The 14,453-nt window shown below is 43.9% G+C and overlaps 3 protein-coding genes across 7 annotated transcripts; all 3 read left to right on the top strand.

Annotated features, from left to right (window-relative positions):
• The first annotated feature begins 5 nt into the window (after positions 1-5).
• LOC109873723 (surfeit locus protein 2) lies at positions 6-1,749 on the top strand. Its single transcript, XM_020465409.2, has 6 exons — positions 6-221; positions 446-597; positions 748-851; positions 1,040-1,219; positions 1,386-1,507; positions 1,639-1,749. Exons 1-6 carry the CDS (start codon positions 144-146, stop codon positions 1,729-1,731), a joined length of 729 nt encoding a protein of 242 aa, XP_020320998.1. The 5' UTR covers positions 6-143; the 3' UTR covers positions 1,732-1,749.
• A 1,206-nt stretch (positions 1,750-2,955) lies between these two features.
• On the top strand, positions 2,956-4,692 carry LOC109873722 (uncharacterized). 2 transcript variants are annotated; one of them, XM_020465407.2, is made up of 2 exons: positions 2,956-3,149; positions 3,572-4,692. In XM_020465407.2, exon 2 carries the CDS (start codon positions 3,616-3,618, stop codon positions 4,666-4,668), a length of 1,053 nt encoding a protein of 350 aa, XP_020320996.1. In that variant the 5' UTR covers positions 2,956-3,149; positions 3,572-3,615; the 3' UTR covers positions 4,669-4,692. The 2 variants fall into 2 exon arrangements, with proteins under 2 accessions (XP_020320996.1, XP_020320995.1); XM_020465406.2 differs by having other exon boundaries at positions 3,114-3,227.
• On the top strand, positions 4,519-13,036 carry surf4 (surfeit 4). 4 transcript variants are annotated; one of them, XM_031808991.1, is made up of 6 exons: positions 4,519-5,348; positions 8,947-9,133; positions 9,489-9,565; positions 9,724-9,767; positions 10,917-11,103; positions 11,817-13,030. In XM_031808991.1, exons 1-6 carry the CDS (start codon positions 5,169-5,171, stop codon positions 12,081-12,083), a joined length of 942 nt encoding a protein of 313 aa, XP_031664851.1. In that variant the 5' UTR covers positions 4,519-5,168; the 3' UTR covers positions 12,084-13,030. The 4 variants fall into 4 exon arrangements, with proteins under 4 accessions (XP_031664851.1, XP_020320993.1, XP_020320992.1 ...); XM_020465404.2 differs by lacking the exon at positions 4,519-5,348 and adding an exon at positions 6,107-6,217 and having other exon boundaries at positions 11,817-13,036; XM_020465403.2 differs by lacking the exon at positions 4,519-5,348 and adding an exon at positions 6,107-6,348 and having other exon boundaries at positions 11,817-13,036.
• Positions 13,037-14,453: the final 1,417 nt, after the last annotated feature.

Below are 14,453 nucleotides of genomic sequence, written 5' to 3'. Positions count from 1 at the left end.
AAGTACTAAGCATCTTGCGAGGAAGAAATACCCCGGCGTACACACGTGTCTCGGACCCTGCATACATGATAGAGACAGTCAGCTAGTAGCTAGTGAGCTCAAATAAAATAACCTTATCGAGCTAGCCACTTGATTACTCGACCATGGAGGACCTACCTGCAGATATCAAAGCGTTCCTTCTGAACCATCCATTTCTTGAATTTACGGGTGACGGTAAAAAGGTTAGCTAGAAGAATTTCCAAAAAACGTATTTTTACAAAATACTGTATAAACTAGCCAGCTAACGTAAGTTAGCTCATAATGATAGCACAGATGTGACAATAGGCTGCGCAGCTCGTTTGTCAGCCACTAGCTTCTGCTCTGTCAAATGGCTGGCTGTATCTGCGAATGATGTGAGGAACAAGACGTAAAAAATGACAGTGTTTTTGTTTTACCCCCTTTTCAGATTAAATGCACACTGAATGGACATGATTGTCCTTGCAACCTCACAGAGCTCCAGAACTTCACGAAAGGGAAGAAATATCAGAAACTAAGTTCTACTGCAGAGTTCAACTATGGTCAATATGAACCTCATGTTGTGCCCAGCTCGAAGCAACCGTAAGTATTCTCCAAGAGTCATACTTTCAGTACTTGGTTACAGGACTTTCAGTACCTGATTACAGGACCTGTGTGATTATCAGCTGCCTGTCTGCCTGTCAACCAGTTATTTGAATTGTTACTGACAAATTCTGTATGTCTGACCTACAGCAATCATCTCTTCTGCAAGTTAACACTCAGACATATCAATCGCCTGCCACACCAGGTCTTACGGCACATCAATGGCAAGCGGTTCCAAAAAGCAAAGAAGAAATGTCAGTTTGTCGCCACCCACAATGTCCTTCCTACACTCAAATGTTGATGCTTCCTTTCCATTCAAAGTTTTAGAGGGTTTTCCATTTTGAGTTTTGTTGGATAGGTAGAGTAGAACTACCTGAAACACCACATAGGTTGTTTTCATTGTTGTCAGTACAGTTTATGAATGATCTAATCTCTCCCCTAGATGAAGCGTGTGTACAACAGGGGATGGAGTACACTCCAGCCAGCCTCCGACAGAAGAAGCCCAGAGATAGCGATGGGGAGAGGGGGCGCAACACCCAGCGGGGGAATGGAGCGTGGGCTCCTGACTCCAGCAATGAGGGTGGCAGCGACTCCGAGGACAGCATGAGTGACCTGTACCCATGTTAGTACCTCAGTCATTTAATGTGTAAAACAGTCAATGGGGACAATGTCTGCTGTGGATGAGCAATAACCTGATATGTGGATTCAAGTACATTTAGATTTATTTAATCAATTTCCTTCCTTTCTGGAAGGTGAAAACTGATGTCTGGCTTTTTGTTTCCCTACAGCCTCTTTATTTTCTCTGCAAAAAGAGACTGAGGAGGGTATGGAGGCGGAAAAAGATGACTTTAAAACTGATGACGATGAGGAGATGGAAGTTGATAAACAGGCGCCACAGAAACGCAAGAAGGTCAGACGGCTTAACTCTCAACACTGTCTTTACACCAATAGTGTTGCGTGGTCTTCCACACAAACAGGTCTGACTATGTGGTTTTTGAATTACTGAAATTAGTAACACAGCTCTCTTTGTATTCTCAACAGGTTCAGTCTGGTGGTTTCCAGAAGAAATTCAAGAATCATAACTTGAAAAGAAAAAGTTTAAAGACCAATGTGAAAGTAAAAAATGTAAAATAAAGGTGAATATAAAATGTTTCTCTAATCGTACTCTGAATTTGTCGAATCCTGTCGAGTGTTGATAAGTAGATGCAAACATGGTTAAACGCTACTTGTAACAGCTACTTAATGATTTGTAGGTCCTATTTCGAGCAAGAGTTGACAGATAAACACTACATCTGTGATGTTCCACACACAAGCATTTTCCAGTCATAACATGGATTCTGCTAATGCCCAGAAGTAAATGTAGTCCTATTTATAATTTCAACTACAGCATTTCATCTTCATCATATAGCTCCAATTATGAAAAGGTCCCAAACATAGAGTATTCATTCAGTATCAATAGAAGAGATTATGGAAAAGTTTGATACAGTAACTGCCAGCTAAGGTATTTAAAGACTGGGTTGTAATTCATTCCGCCGATTCTATTGCAAAATGTTTCTTAAACAAAAGCAAATGAAACGGTGAGGGACTTAACAGGGGTCTATTCATTCTACTGATTCTGTTGCAAAATCTAAGCAAACAACGAAACAGGGAGGGCATTACCTAAATTTGTCTAGTAGAAAGTACAAACAGTTGCAAATCTGTCTCTGAACAGATGCTGTGGTACACCCAAATACAAGGAGGCTGAACACACCTCTTACGGCATTTCAAAGGCAAGCGGTTCCAAAAACTGAAGAAATGTCTACTTTAAGCCACCCAAAATGACCTTCCTCCTACCTACTCAAATGTTGATTAGGCCTCTACTGCCATTCATTCCAATTACACTGGTTTGGATATCTCCCTGACTAATATGGCTGCTATTTTCAACCCATTCTGGAACTTTGAGGATTTATGACATAGCCCCGTCTATGCCTTCTCCTCAATCAATTAGGGCTGTAATCATTCGTTGCAATTAGGGCTGTAATCAACAGTTGCAAAGCATTCGGTTGCACAACAGAATCAACTGAATGAGTACACCCCTGAATTTGTCGAAAATAAACTATTTTTTAATCTGAAAATAGTTTATTTTGGACAAATTCAACGCTGTGGATTGACTGCATAGTTTGAATAGAATATTGGCAGTTAATTTTAATGTATGGAATAATTCCTCTAAAACTGTCTGGCTAGCTAGCTAACAAACATACAGTGCAGATACATTCAAATGCATTATTTTACACTATCTTATCACAGCACTGGCAGGTTGACCAACTCCCTGACCAAATGGCTGATCTTTATACCATCGGGTTCATGTGCATTCTAGTGTTTTCACTAATTCTACAGGAGACCGTGCAATCGTGGGATCTGGTTGTTACTACAAGATCTTTGCTCTTTAGCTTCTGTCGCACAGAGTACGACGTAGGAGCAACTCTGCAGGACATATCTACACATTTCCTGTATCCTTGCAGATCATTATTTCGAATAAACAACAAAGCAAACCTTATCAGATTCGAATGGGGGTAGGAGTGCGTGCATTCTTCCGTATGGTCTCCAATATGCATAGCTACGTTTTCGATGCATGTTTGTTTACCTTCTAGGTAACTTGCCTGGTTGGTCTCCGCAACATCAACAAACATGGATGAAGGACAACACAAAGACAGTTTAATGCAAATTGTATTCGCATGCTGCCTAGTCTACTTTTTAAATGATGTTTATGAGATATATATATATATATAGAACTTTTTTAAGTATTCTGCCATTTTCTAATAAAATCTTCATTATTTTGCTTTCCGGCAATGGACTAGCTCGTAGCCAGCAGTAGGTTCTGATAGCTAGCTAGCTACTGACCAAGCTAGTCAGCTAAACATAAAAAAATATATGTACAATTATGATGAACGTTGATGACCTGTGTTGGGCTCATATGGCAATTTTATTGTTACAGGGGAGCCAACAATATCTCCTAAACTGAGAACATTGAACATAGCCATGATAACTTCATCCCCAAGGTTCACGTGGTGTGACTGTCGCAAACACAAGATTCCTATCAAAGACACCAATGAGCTGTGCCTGCACTGTCTGGGCATCCAACATGCCAAGGAGGCTGTGCTGGAGTATGGGAAATGCCCCCAGTGTGCCAAGATGGACTGGAGCACCTGCATCAACCGCCTCACCAAAGTTCAGGAGATAATGCACCATGAGAGGAGGCACGAGGCAGCACAGTCTGAAGTTAAGCTCAAGTCTGAGACCACCTCGGCTCCCATCAAGGAACCAAAACTGGGGGAAGACCCAGTCCCCATTCTACCCCCACCTCGGCTCTCTACTACCACACCTGTATATTCGTCCACCATGCCAGTGTTGTTCACCATCCTCTCCCTGCAGACAGGGCCCAATTCCAGCATCCCAAAAGATACTTTCCTCTCACAACTTGCTATTCAGCAGTCAGCTGACTCCACCCCATCCATGAGCCCACATGCTGACTTCCAGGGTTCGGCAAACTACACCATTTCTCAAAATGCCGCTCGCGCTGCACCAATCACTCCAAACGGAGCCACGGTAGCCTCCAGCGGAGACGCTCTCCATCCCCCTCGTCTTCCTCCTCCTACTGACTTTTGCCCCTCTGGAAAGTGGAGGAGGTCTCAGAGAGAGTCGCGGCAGGCTGTCCGGTTAGAGAGGAGACACAGGGAGCTGGTGGAGATGGTTCAACAGAGACTAGAGGCCAGCAACAGGCCACCCAGCTACAGTGTGCAATTCTGGAGAAGTGCATTGAGGCTCTGGAGAGGAAAGGTGCAGAAGCTGTTGTGTCATACCCCACTTCAGCCCAAATTACACATCTTCATGCCTCCATCCCTTGTCTCAGGAAAGCGAGCAGAGAGACTTATCTCCCATACCATTGTGAAGCAAGAAGAGGAGCCCTCCATCTCATCTGCCTTGAGTCCTCTCAGGGATGTGGAAGGGGAGGATGCCTCTCTGTCAACTGATGGTCCTATCTCCAAACAGGACTTACTGGCAGCTAAGGAGCTTCAGAGCCTCATAGCATGAGCCGCCAAGTACCTTGGCATAGACTTCACCAACCAGCTCCAGTCCACCAGACACTACCATGGTTCCAGAGTTTGATGACCTGGTCCAGAGCTATTGGCCAAACCTTGCCAGCTTGAAGCCGTACACGGAGCTGTTCTCCAAGATGTACAGGCTTCACGACTGCCAGTCCCCAGCCTACAACCAGATGCCTCAGGTCAACTGCATTATGTCGGCCATCTTCCAGGCAATGAAGCCAACGGAGAACAAGGAGGCGCTGGTCCCGGCTGTGCGATTGCGTTTCACTGAGACTCTAGTTGAGCAGATGTACCAGACTGCTAGCATGCTTGCCAAGACGGCAAACTACCTGCACTACCTATCCGACTACCAGAGGAGGCTGCTGCTGGAGAACACTGAGGATTGTTCAGCACAGAGTTTTGTGGCTATCCTCAGTGAGCTGAAGATCATTGGCCAGTTCACGCTTCAGCTGTCCTCCCACCTAGGCTGAACTGTCTGGAAGGGTCATGGCTTCTTCTGTAGCCATCCGAAGACAGGTCTGGATTGCCAAGACCAACTTCACAGACTCTCTGAAAGCCACCTTCCATTTGTGGTCAGTCACACCTATGGGGTCAGCTCAGCTTCAGGCCCTAGATCGACTGGAATGGTGTGCAAACAGGAACCGTCGTAATGGCTACTTGTTGCAGGTGTAAAAAGTATTTACTTTTACTAAATTATTTACTTGTAGATATTCTCTATAGTCTTATTGGACTCCAGTTTTGTATATAACCAGGCAAGTCAGTTAAGAACAAATACTTATTTACAACCTACCCCAAATTACACTGGGCCAATTCTGCGCCGCCCTATGGGACTCCCAATCTAAACCAGATGTGATGCAGCCTGGATTCAAACCAGGGACTGCAGTGACGCCTCTTGCACTGAGATGCAGTGGCTTAAACCGCTGTGCCACTCAGGAGTCATGAACAGTTCAATGAACTTTGATAGAGTGTTTACTTTATCAAGGAATTTTGCAACTGTTGAACAAAGGTAGTGTAGTGTCTGTCTCTACTGCATTGACTGCCTGTTTGGTAAATTAAAAAAAAAATGTAATTAAATTTTTCAATATGGGATTTAAGATATCATGCATTATTTTCTGTCCACTTACTACCTCACTCTTCTCCAGAAATGCTGTCATTAAACAGTATAATAAAAGTACCCCGGTATTCAAAATAGTCCATATTTAGTAGCTAACGATAGAATAGTAAAATGTGATCTTATCCTCATAGAGTATGAAAATAAAAATCAGTCCGTAACATGCCAGTATTGAGTAACATTGAAGATGCTGCATGGTACACTACAGTAGGCCATCTTGTCTAATGTCAATTAGGAATGGTCTCAGCTAATTATGTCAACTTGTGTTTACATGACGCAAACATGGCATGACGACAAACCCCCTGGATCAGTGTACGTGGCACACAGCAGTCGCTAGAGCAGCTCCGGGGGCTATCGTAGCAACGTGAAGCATTGTGGGGCAGAGGCGGCCTTCTCTTCATTGAGACCGGCAAGACTTGCTGAAGTAAATATCAGAGGCAGAAGATTTCTGTATTAGCTAATTAATAGTTTATTGACTAAAAGCACTAAGCCTCAGTTTCTTTAGACATGGGGCAGGAGGAGCTTATGAGTCGAGCCGAAGATGTGGCGGACCAGGTAGCTAACTTCGTTGTTTCACAGGCTAAAGTTAGTTGTTAGCTAGCTAGGTTGCTAACTTTTCAGACCGATTCAGAGGAACAGCGGGTTCTAGCTAGGTAGCCACAGCTGCCCGAGTGGGTTATTCATTTATATCTTGCTAGCTAGCTAATATTACTTGCGCAATTAGCTAGCTACACGTATTATTTGCTAGATAACTTGAGGAAGACATAGCTTGCCAATTATCCTACGCGTTAGGTAGCATGATGTAGGTAGCTAATTACTGCAGGAGAATACAACTGCACATATTATTACCGTGCTTTCCCTAGCTACTTGTATTTAGGTAGCTCACATGCAAGCTACCTAGCCAGTGAACTTGGAAGCAATGATTCATAATTCCCGGTTAACTAGTTAATGATGCAACTCTGGCCACACAGTCGCTTAGAATTCTCAACTCCACGATATGTAGCTAGCTAACGGTACCGTCTGCTACCGTACTATTTCACATCTCATTCTCAATGGAGTTGTGGTGGAGTTAAGAACTCTCAGCTAGCCACACAGTAACACACTAAAGTTGACTGTCTATGCAAATTCACTCCCCACAGAGACACCACACAACTCTTATGAAGTGTGTGTAAGAACACAATAGAAGAGTGTTGTGAAATGTAGAAGACAGAGGCAGAAAATGTTAAATTATTGTAGGCCCCTTTGGTAAGTCTAGCTTTTTGCCCCGTGGATGAAATTGCAATCCCCTTGGAATTCGGATCTATAAGGGGACTGTGTCAAGAGCCATAGTTCAGGTTACAGAGCTGTTACCCAGGTTGAAGATTGGACTGGAAGTCAAATCGTGCTGTATTTCAGTCGATAGTAAAGACCTGGGCTATTTCCAATCCTATAGCCTTCCACTATCCATGTGAACTTTTCTGTTTGCCCAGTTTACATACTCTCCGGACAGACATTAAGTAAAGGTGTAACATAGGCCTGCTACTTTATTTTACACTGTTTTCAATAATCCCCAGCTGATACCAAATATTTAGTTCACCCCGTTGGCATTTTAGCATTGCTGTAAAATAGCATAGTCTGGAAATTTCACCTCTTAAATTGCTGTGCCATGAAACATGTCTTAAGACAGGCCTGTTCTACATTTTAACGGCACATTTTAACAAGACAGTGCTGAAAATTCCTCACTAATGAGCTGTAAGCAAACCGTTCTGATCTAATGTAGGCTACTCGACTGAGGCTTTAGCAGCACCTTTTCGGTCCTCTCTGATTGGCTGCTAGGCCCTCCCATTCGTGTGCTCTATGAATGACATGTGGGAGTTGTTGAACTGTGATAGGCCACCTCAAAACAGGCAGTGCTGATGTGTACTGTATGGTGGGAGGTGTTGTGAGATGGTTACTGTTCTTCTGGTGTACTTTAGTAGGTAGACAATGATCAGTTCCAAAGTATTGGAGGGAAGCCAACATATGGAGGATTATTGAATGTAGGGCAGTTGGTTTTTGTTCAAGTTTAACTAAGTGAGCAGGGATTGATTTCACACACACGGTATGAAATAAAACATTATTAAAGTGACTATTGAATCATTTATTAAAGTGACCCATGATTTCAAGTCTATGTAGGCAGCTGCCCCTTTTGCTTCTGATGTCTGATAGCCTTGAGATAGAAGCTGTTTTTCAGTCTCTCGGTCACAGCTTTGATGTACCTGTACTGACCTCGCCTTCTGGATTGTAGCGGGGTGAACAGGCAGTGGCTCAGGTGGTTGTCCTTGATCTTTTTGGCCTCGGGTGCTGTAGGTGTCCTGGAGGGCAGGTAGTTTGCCCCCGGTGATGCGTTGTGCAGACTGCACCACCCTCTGGAGAGCCTTGTGGTGTTTGCAGATGTTTCTAACCTAGTATGTAGTACTTTGAGACTGACACAAAGTAGGGTGCTTTTCTGAATGCCTGTATTGGTCCAACTTGTCATTAAATACCATCTTCTAGGGCCTCCCGAGTGGCGCAGCGGTCTAAGGCACTGCATCGCAGTACTAGAGGTGTCACTACAGACCCGGGTTCAATCCCAGGCTTTATCACAACCGGCTGTGATTGGGAGTCCCATAGGCCAGCGCAGAATTGGCTCCGCGTTAGGGGAGGGTTTGGCCGGGGGGTCTTTACTTGGCTCATTGCGCTCTAGCGACTCCTTGTGGCGGGCCAGGCACCTGCAGGCTGACCTCGATCGTCAGGTGAACACATTGTGCGTCTGGCTTCTGGGTTAAGCGGGCTGGTGTTAAGAAGCGCGGTTTGACGGGTCATGTTTCATAGGACGCATGGCTCGACCTTCGCCTCCTGAGTCCGTTGGGGAGTTGCAGCGATGAGACAAGATCGAAATTGGGGAGAAAAGGGGAGTTAAAAAAAAAAAAGACCTTTTTCCCTGCTGAAATGCTACCAGTTGGCCTACTGTGTCTCTTCTCCCAAATTTCTTCTGGAAGGGCCTTTCATGTAATCTCCTGTAGATTTTCAGTAGATTTATTTAAAGGTAAATCTTCATTCACTCTTTCACTGTCAATGCTTGTGTCTGCTGAAATGTCATTGTACTGTATGTCAGATGTTGGCCTAAATGTTCCTTTCCCCTCTCTCTCCCAGTTCTTGCGGATGACGAAGCAGTACCTGCCTCACCTGGCTCGGCTGTGTCTAATCAGCACCTTCCTGGAGGACGGCATCCGTATGTGGTTCCAGTGGAACGAGCAAAAGGACTACATCGAGGCGACGTGGGGCTGTGGCTACTTCCTGGCCACCTGCTTTGTGCTGCTCAACCTCACAGGACAGCTTGGTGAGCAAGGCTGTGATCATTAGCCTGTTAGCAATCTGCATGGGTCCAGATAGGGTCCAATGTATGGATTGAAAAAAAGCTGTTCAGAAGAAAGTCAATCTGGGTTCGTTCCCAAGCCCCCATGATGTGATCATTCATTAACTATCGACTCATTTGAGTGGTTTGTGTGGTGTGGGCCTAAGACTGTAGAATGATGACCCCATGCTGTCTTTGAAAGCTGGGGAAAGATACAGGAGTTGTATTAAGTGGGAATGCCACCCTTTTTGGGGAAGATGGGGTATAGTTGTGTGGTTCAATTGAACGAGTTTCTACAATCCTAACCTTCTTTCTCTCTTTTTTCCCCCCACTGCAACAGGTGGCTGTGTCCTTATCCTCAGTAGAAATTTTGTACAGTATGCCTGCTTTGGATTGTTTGGAGTCATAGCTCTACAGGTGAGGAAATATCACATCTATTGGCATTGCATTTCATGCACCTTTCTGTGATTTTGGGCTGACATTTCAAATGGCAGACAACCCGGTCACTGGCTATGTTCATGAATTTCGGGCTATGTAATACTTCATGATGAATTTCTTTTACTTGTTTTTTCCAGACGGTTGCATACAGTATTTTATGGGATATAAAATTTCTGATGAGGTAGGTCTCTTCCAATAAGTTGATGAATAATATTTTTACATATTAAATTGAAAATATGCAATTGACTTTAGTCTCTCGTACATGACCAATTATATTAGTTGTTTAAGTGTCTTTAAACCATAGGTACTTTTTCCACTGTCTGTCTGTCCCACTCATTTTATACCCCCCATACATTGAACCAGTGTTGTAGTTGAGTCACTAAACCTTGAGGTTGAGTCACAAGTCCCCTATGCACGAGTCAGAGTTGAGTCATTAACCCCTTTGGCTGAAGTCCGAGTCACCAATGGTTGAGTCACGAGGCCATCAATTTATAATAGGACTTATTCAATTGTGTCTAGGAGCCACCATTTGACCACTCTCTCATAATTTTTTAAAACTATTCATCACTAGCTCACAAGTTCTACTCGGGACTTGTTTCACTACTTATTTACTACATACATTTATGGTAAGTCAGGTTTCAGCTACTTTTCTTTTAATTGCCCACTGATAGTGTAGAATTTTTTTCTTGCCAAATTTAAACTGAAGGGAGGCTTATCAGAATGTGGCTATGGGATGAAGGGGGACAGTGGAAGGGTATGACGAGGCAACACGTTCAAAGATGGGCTACATTTCTATACTCAAGGCCAGAGAGAGACAAACAGTTTTACTATCAAGGCCAGAGAGAGACAAATGGCTAAACTGTTGTTTTACTATTCAACTCAATACTAGTGTTTTCAATTTTGTAAAGCAGTTTGTGTTTCTTAACCAGGCAAAGCTAAATAGTAGACTGGTGACTGGTGGTTACGGGGAAACAAGAGAGTCACTTGCATGATGTGTAGCCAATGATCGGAGCGGAGTCTGCCTTCCCACAATCATCGCTTGCGCTCCCGCAGCTCACCAGCTGATGTAGGCTGCGTGTGCCGGTGTAGCGAGTCCTTCCCACTGCGAGAGAACAGAACCCTCGCTGCTGAGCACATCCATTGCTGCTAATATTCTGCTTATCATAGTAGCCTATCCAGTCCAAGTGCAAATACAAGTCACAAGAAGGCGAGTCACAAGTCATGAAAATCTGGACTCGAGTCAGACTCGAGTACTGCAGCACTGCGTTGAACTAAGTATTGGTCTTATTTCCCCTCTCCTACACAATGTCCCCCCCCATTCCTCTATCAGGAACCTTGCTCTTGGCGGTGGACTCCTGCTGTTACTAGCGGAGTCGCGTTCAGAAGGGAAGAGCATGTTCGCTGGCGTCCCCTCCATGGGGGAGAGCTCACCGAAGCAGTACATGCAGCTGGGAGGGAGAGTCCTGTTGGTGCTCATGTTCATGACCCTGCTGCACTTTGACCCCAGCTTCTTCTCGGTGAGTAGGCCACCACCCTGCCTATGGTACCACTCAGCAGGGACTAAAGCCGGAGGAGAATAACCTGTGTAATGCATTTTCTCATGGACATATGTGGAGATCAAGCTGAGTTTGTGTCAAATCAAATTCTATTGGTCACATACACATATTTAGCAGATGTTATTGCCGGTGTAGCGAAATGCTTGGGTTCCTAGCTCCGACAGTGCAGTAGTATCTAACAGTTCACAACAATATAAACTTCTAAAGAAAAATAATGGAATTAAGAAATATATAAATTAAGAAATATATATTAGGACGAGCAATGTCGGAGTGGCATTGACTAAAACACAGTAGAATAGAATACAGTATATGAGATGAGTAAAGCAGTACAGTATGTAAATATTATTAAAGTTACCAGTGATTCCATGTCTATGTATATATGGCAGCAGCCTCAAAGGTGCAGGGTTGAGTAACCGGGTGGTAGCTGGCTAGTGATGGCTATTTAAAAGTCTGAGAAGCTGTTTTTCAGTCTCTCGGTCCTGGCTTTGATGCATGTGGGGTGTTGATAGTTTTTGTTAAGATTATAAAGCAATCATTTTTGTATTGTATGGTATATAGAAATTTGACGGCCTAAGTGCTGCATTCCATTAGACAGGATCTGTTGCAATGGTTGTACTGTATTATTGGTGGTTCAGTCTGACTCCTGACCCATGTGTCCCTCTCCACTCCCTCAGATCCTCCAGAACATGGTGGGCACGGCTCTCATCATCCTGGTGGCCATTGGCTTCAAGACCAAGCTGGCCGCCCTGACCCTGGTAATATGGCTGCTGGCCATCAACGTCTACTTCAACGCCTTTTGGACGGTGCCCGCCTACAAGCCTATGCATGACTTCCTCAAGTACGATTTCTTCCAGACCACGTCCGTCATCGGAGGGCTGCTGTTAGTCGTGGCACTGGGGCCCGGCGGGGTGTCCATGGACGAGAAGAAGAAGGAGTGGTAGGGAGAGGGAGATGCACAAACACCACTGACCCCAGGACACACAAGGACCCCCAGGGTACTCGTCATTTTTCTGACCATCCACAGCAACCTCTCCCTCCACCGTTCTGTCTCCTCCTTTTCTTTTTTCACATTTAGTTTTCCAGCTGCTGTTTGTTTTTATGAGGTCAATATGGTCGGTACTGGATTATTTTATACACCTATTTATGTCCCCTTTATTTTGGTGGCAAGGAAAAAGTCAGATTTTGAATAAACTGTCAAAGTGCAAAGTAACTAATTCATGAGTGATGGGTGGATGAAAAAAAAAATTGGTTCTGTGTTGGAGAGGTATGAATATCACAATGTATTTATGGATGTTATCATAACCTTTCAGAAAGAAACAGTTTTTTGTGAATAGCTGAAAAACAGTGGTGAGTACGTGTATCAGTTTGCTGGCCAAGGAAGGCGCCAATCTTTTCCTGCTTGTTGGACCATCTGTGACTTGCTCATATCAATACTGAGACCTCTGGCACTGAATACAATACGATTCTCCCTCACTCTGTAGGTTGCCATCTTCCCTGCTTTTCAGAAGTCCCAGGCCTCATCCTTACACACATCCAGTCCCATGGCTGTGACTCATGGATTGCATATGGAGATGAGTTGTGGGGGATGTGTGCATTGTATACTACTATTCAAAATGATGGATTGAAGTTGTGCTTGATTGAATATCGAAACAATTGTTAGCACCAGAACTCTTTTTGGGCTCTTTGTTCTTTACATCTAGGGCAAATGCCTAACTAGTAACTGTATTTTAACAGGGCAGTAGTGGGAGTTTGACATTTGTGAAACGCCATATTCCTCAATCTAAAGAAGCAAGCAGAACTGAAGAGTCAACAATCACCCTGACTTTTTCCTTTGTTCAGTGTTTTTGCTTTATACTGTATAAGGAAATAAACATCTTGAGTTTATTGATTTTCAGAAGTTTATATAGTATTTTTAATAGTTTTTCAGAGTTCATGGAAAATTGCAAAAAAGCATCTGCTTCATCTCAAAATGGGTATTTTTATATTGAGTTTTTTTTAAATCATTCTTACTGTATTAATCTTTGGCTAAACTCACAACCAGGGGCCGGTCTTCCCCTTCTGACTCTTATTTTTATTTAACCTTTATTTAACTAGGTAAGTCAGTTAAGAACAAATTCTTATTTACAGGGATGGCCTACCAAAAAGGCGAAGGCCTCCTGCGGGGACAGGGGCTGGGATTAAAAAATATATATAAATATAGGACAAAACACACATCACGACAAGAGAGACAACACTACATAAAGAGAGACCTAAGAAAATAACATAGCAAGGCAGCAACACATGACAACACTGCATGATAACAACATGGTAGCGACACAAAACATGGATCAAGTCATTGGGCACAGACAACAGCACAAAGGGCTAGAAGGTAGAGACAACAAAGCAGCCACAGCTGTCAGTAAGAGTGTCAATGAATGAGTCTTTGAATGAAGAGATGTCCAGTTTGAGTGATTGTTGCAGCTTGTTCCAGTCGCTAGCTGCAGCGAACTGAAAAGTTGAGCGACCCAGGGATGTGTGTGCTTTGGGGACCTTTAATATAATGTGACTGTCAGAACAGTGTTGTATGTGGAGGATGAGGGCTGCAGCAGATATCTCAGATAGGGGGGAGTGGGGCCTAAGAGGGTTTTATAAATAAGCATCAACCGGTGGGTCTTGCGACAGGTATACAAAGATGACCCGTTTACAGAGGAGTATAGAGGGCAGTGATGTGTCCTATAAGGAGCATTGGTGGCAAATCTGATGGCTCTAGAGCACCCTTACCCGCCAATCTATAAATTACGTCTCCGTAATCTAGCATGGATAGAATGGTCATCTGAATCAGGGTTAGTTTGGCAGCTGGGGTGAAAGAGGAGCGATTACGATAGAGGAAACCAAGTCTAGATTTTACTTTAGCCTGCAGCTTTGATTTGTGCTGAGAGAAAGACAGTGTACCGTCTAGCCATACTCCCAAGTACTTGTATGAGGTGACCACCTCAAGCTCTAAACCCTCAGAGGTAGTAATCACACCTGTGGGGAGAGGGGTGTTCTTCTTACCAAACCACATGACCTTTGTTTTGGAGTTGTTCAGAACAAGGTTAAGGGTAGAGAAAGCTTGTTGGACACAAAGAAAGACTTGTTGTGAGCGTTTAACACAAAATCCGGGGAGGGGCCAGCTGAGTATAAAACTGTATCACCTGCATATAAATGGATGAGAGCTTCCTACTGCCTGAGATATGTTGTTGATGTAAATTGAGAAGGGCGTGGGGCCTAGGATTGAGCCTTGGGGTACTCCCTTTGTGACAGGCAGTGGCTGAATCAGCAGATTTTCTGAC

The sequence above is a fragment of the Oncorhynchus kisutch genome, linkage group LG29, assembly GCF_002021735.2.
Source record: "Oncorhynchus kisutch isolate 150728-3 linkage group LG29, Okis_V2, whole genome shotgun sequence".
Classification (NCBI taxonomy): domain Eukaryota; kingdom Metazoa; phylum Chordata; class Actinopteri; order Salmoniformes; family Salmonidae; genus Oncorhynchus; species Oncorhynchus kisutch.
This window is presented reverse-complemented; position numbering and strand designations above follow the sequence as displayed.

Bases quoted from the DNA above. Each gene is read 5' to 3' on its own strand.
- LOC109873723 (XM_020465409.2), top strand. From the start codon at position 144: ATGGAGGACCTACCTGCAGATATCAAAGCGTTCCTTCTGAACCATCCA. The intron at 598-747 runs GTAAGTATTCTC...TCTGACCTACAG, and splicing joins GTGCCCAGCTCGAAGCAACC to CAATCATCTCTTCTGCAAGT. The intron at 1,508-1,638 runs GTCAGACGGCTT...TATTCTCAACAG, and splicing joins CGCCACAGAAACGCAAGAAG to GTTCAGTCTGGTGGTTTCCA.
- surf4 (XM_031808991.1), top strand. From the start codon at position 5,169: ATGGCTTCTTCTGTAGCCATCCGAAGACAGGTCTGGATTGCCAAGACC. The intron at 5,349-8,946 runs GTGTAAAAAGTA...TCTCTCTCCCAG, and splicing joins GTAATGGCTACTTGTTGCAG to TTCTTGCGGATGACGAAGCA. The intron at 11,104-11,816 runs GTGAGTAGGCCA...CCACTCCCTCAG, and splicing joins TTGACCCCAGCTTCTTCTCG to ATCCTCCAGAACATGGTGGG.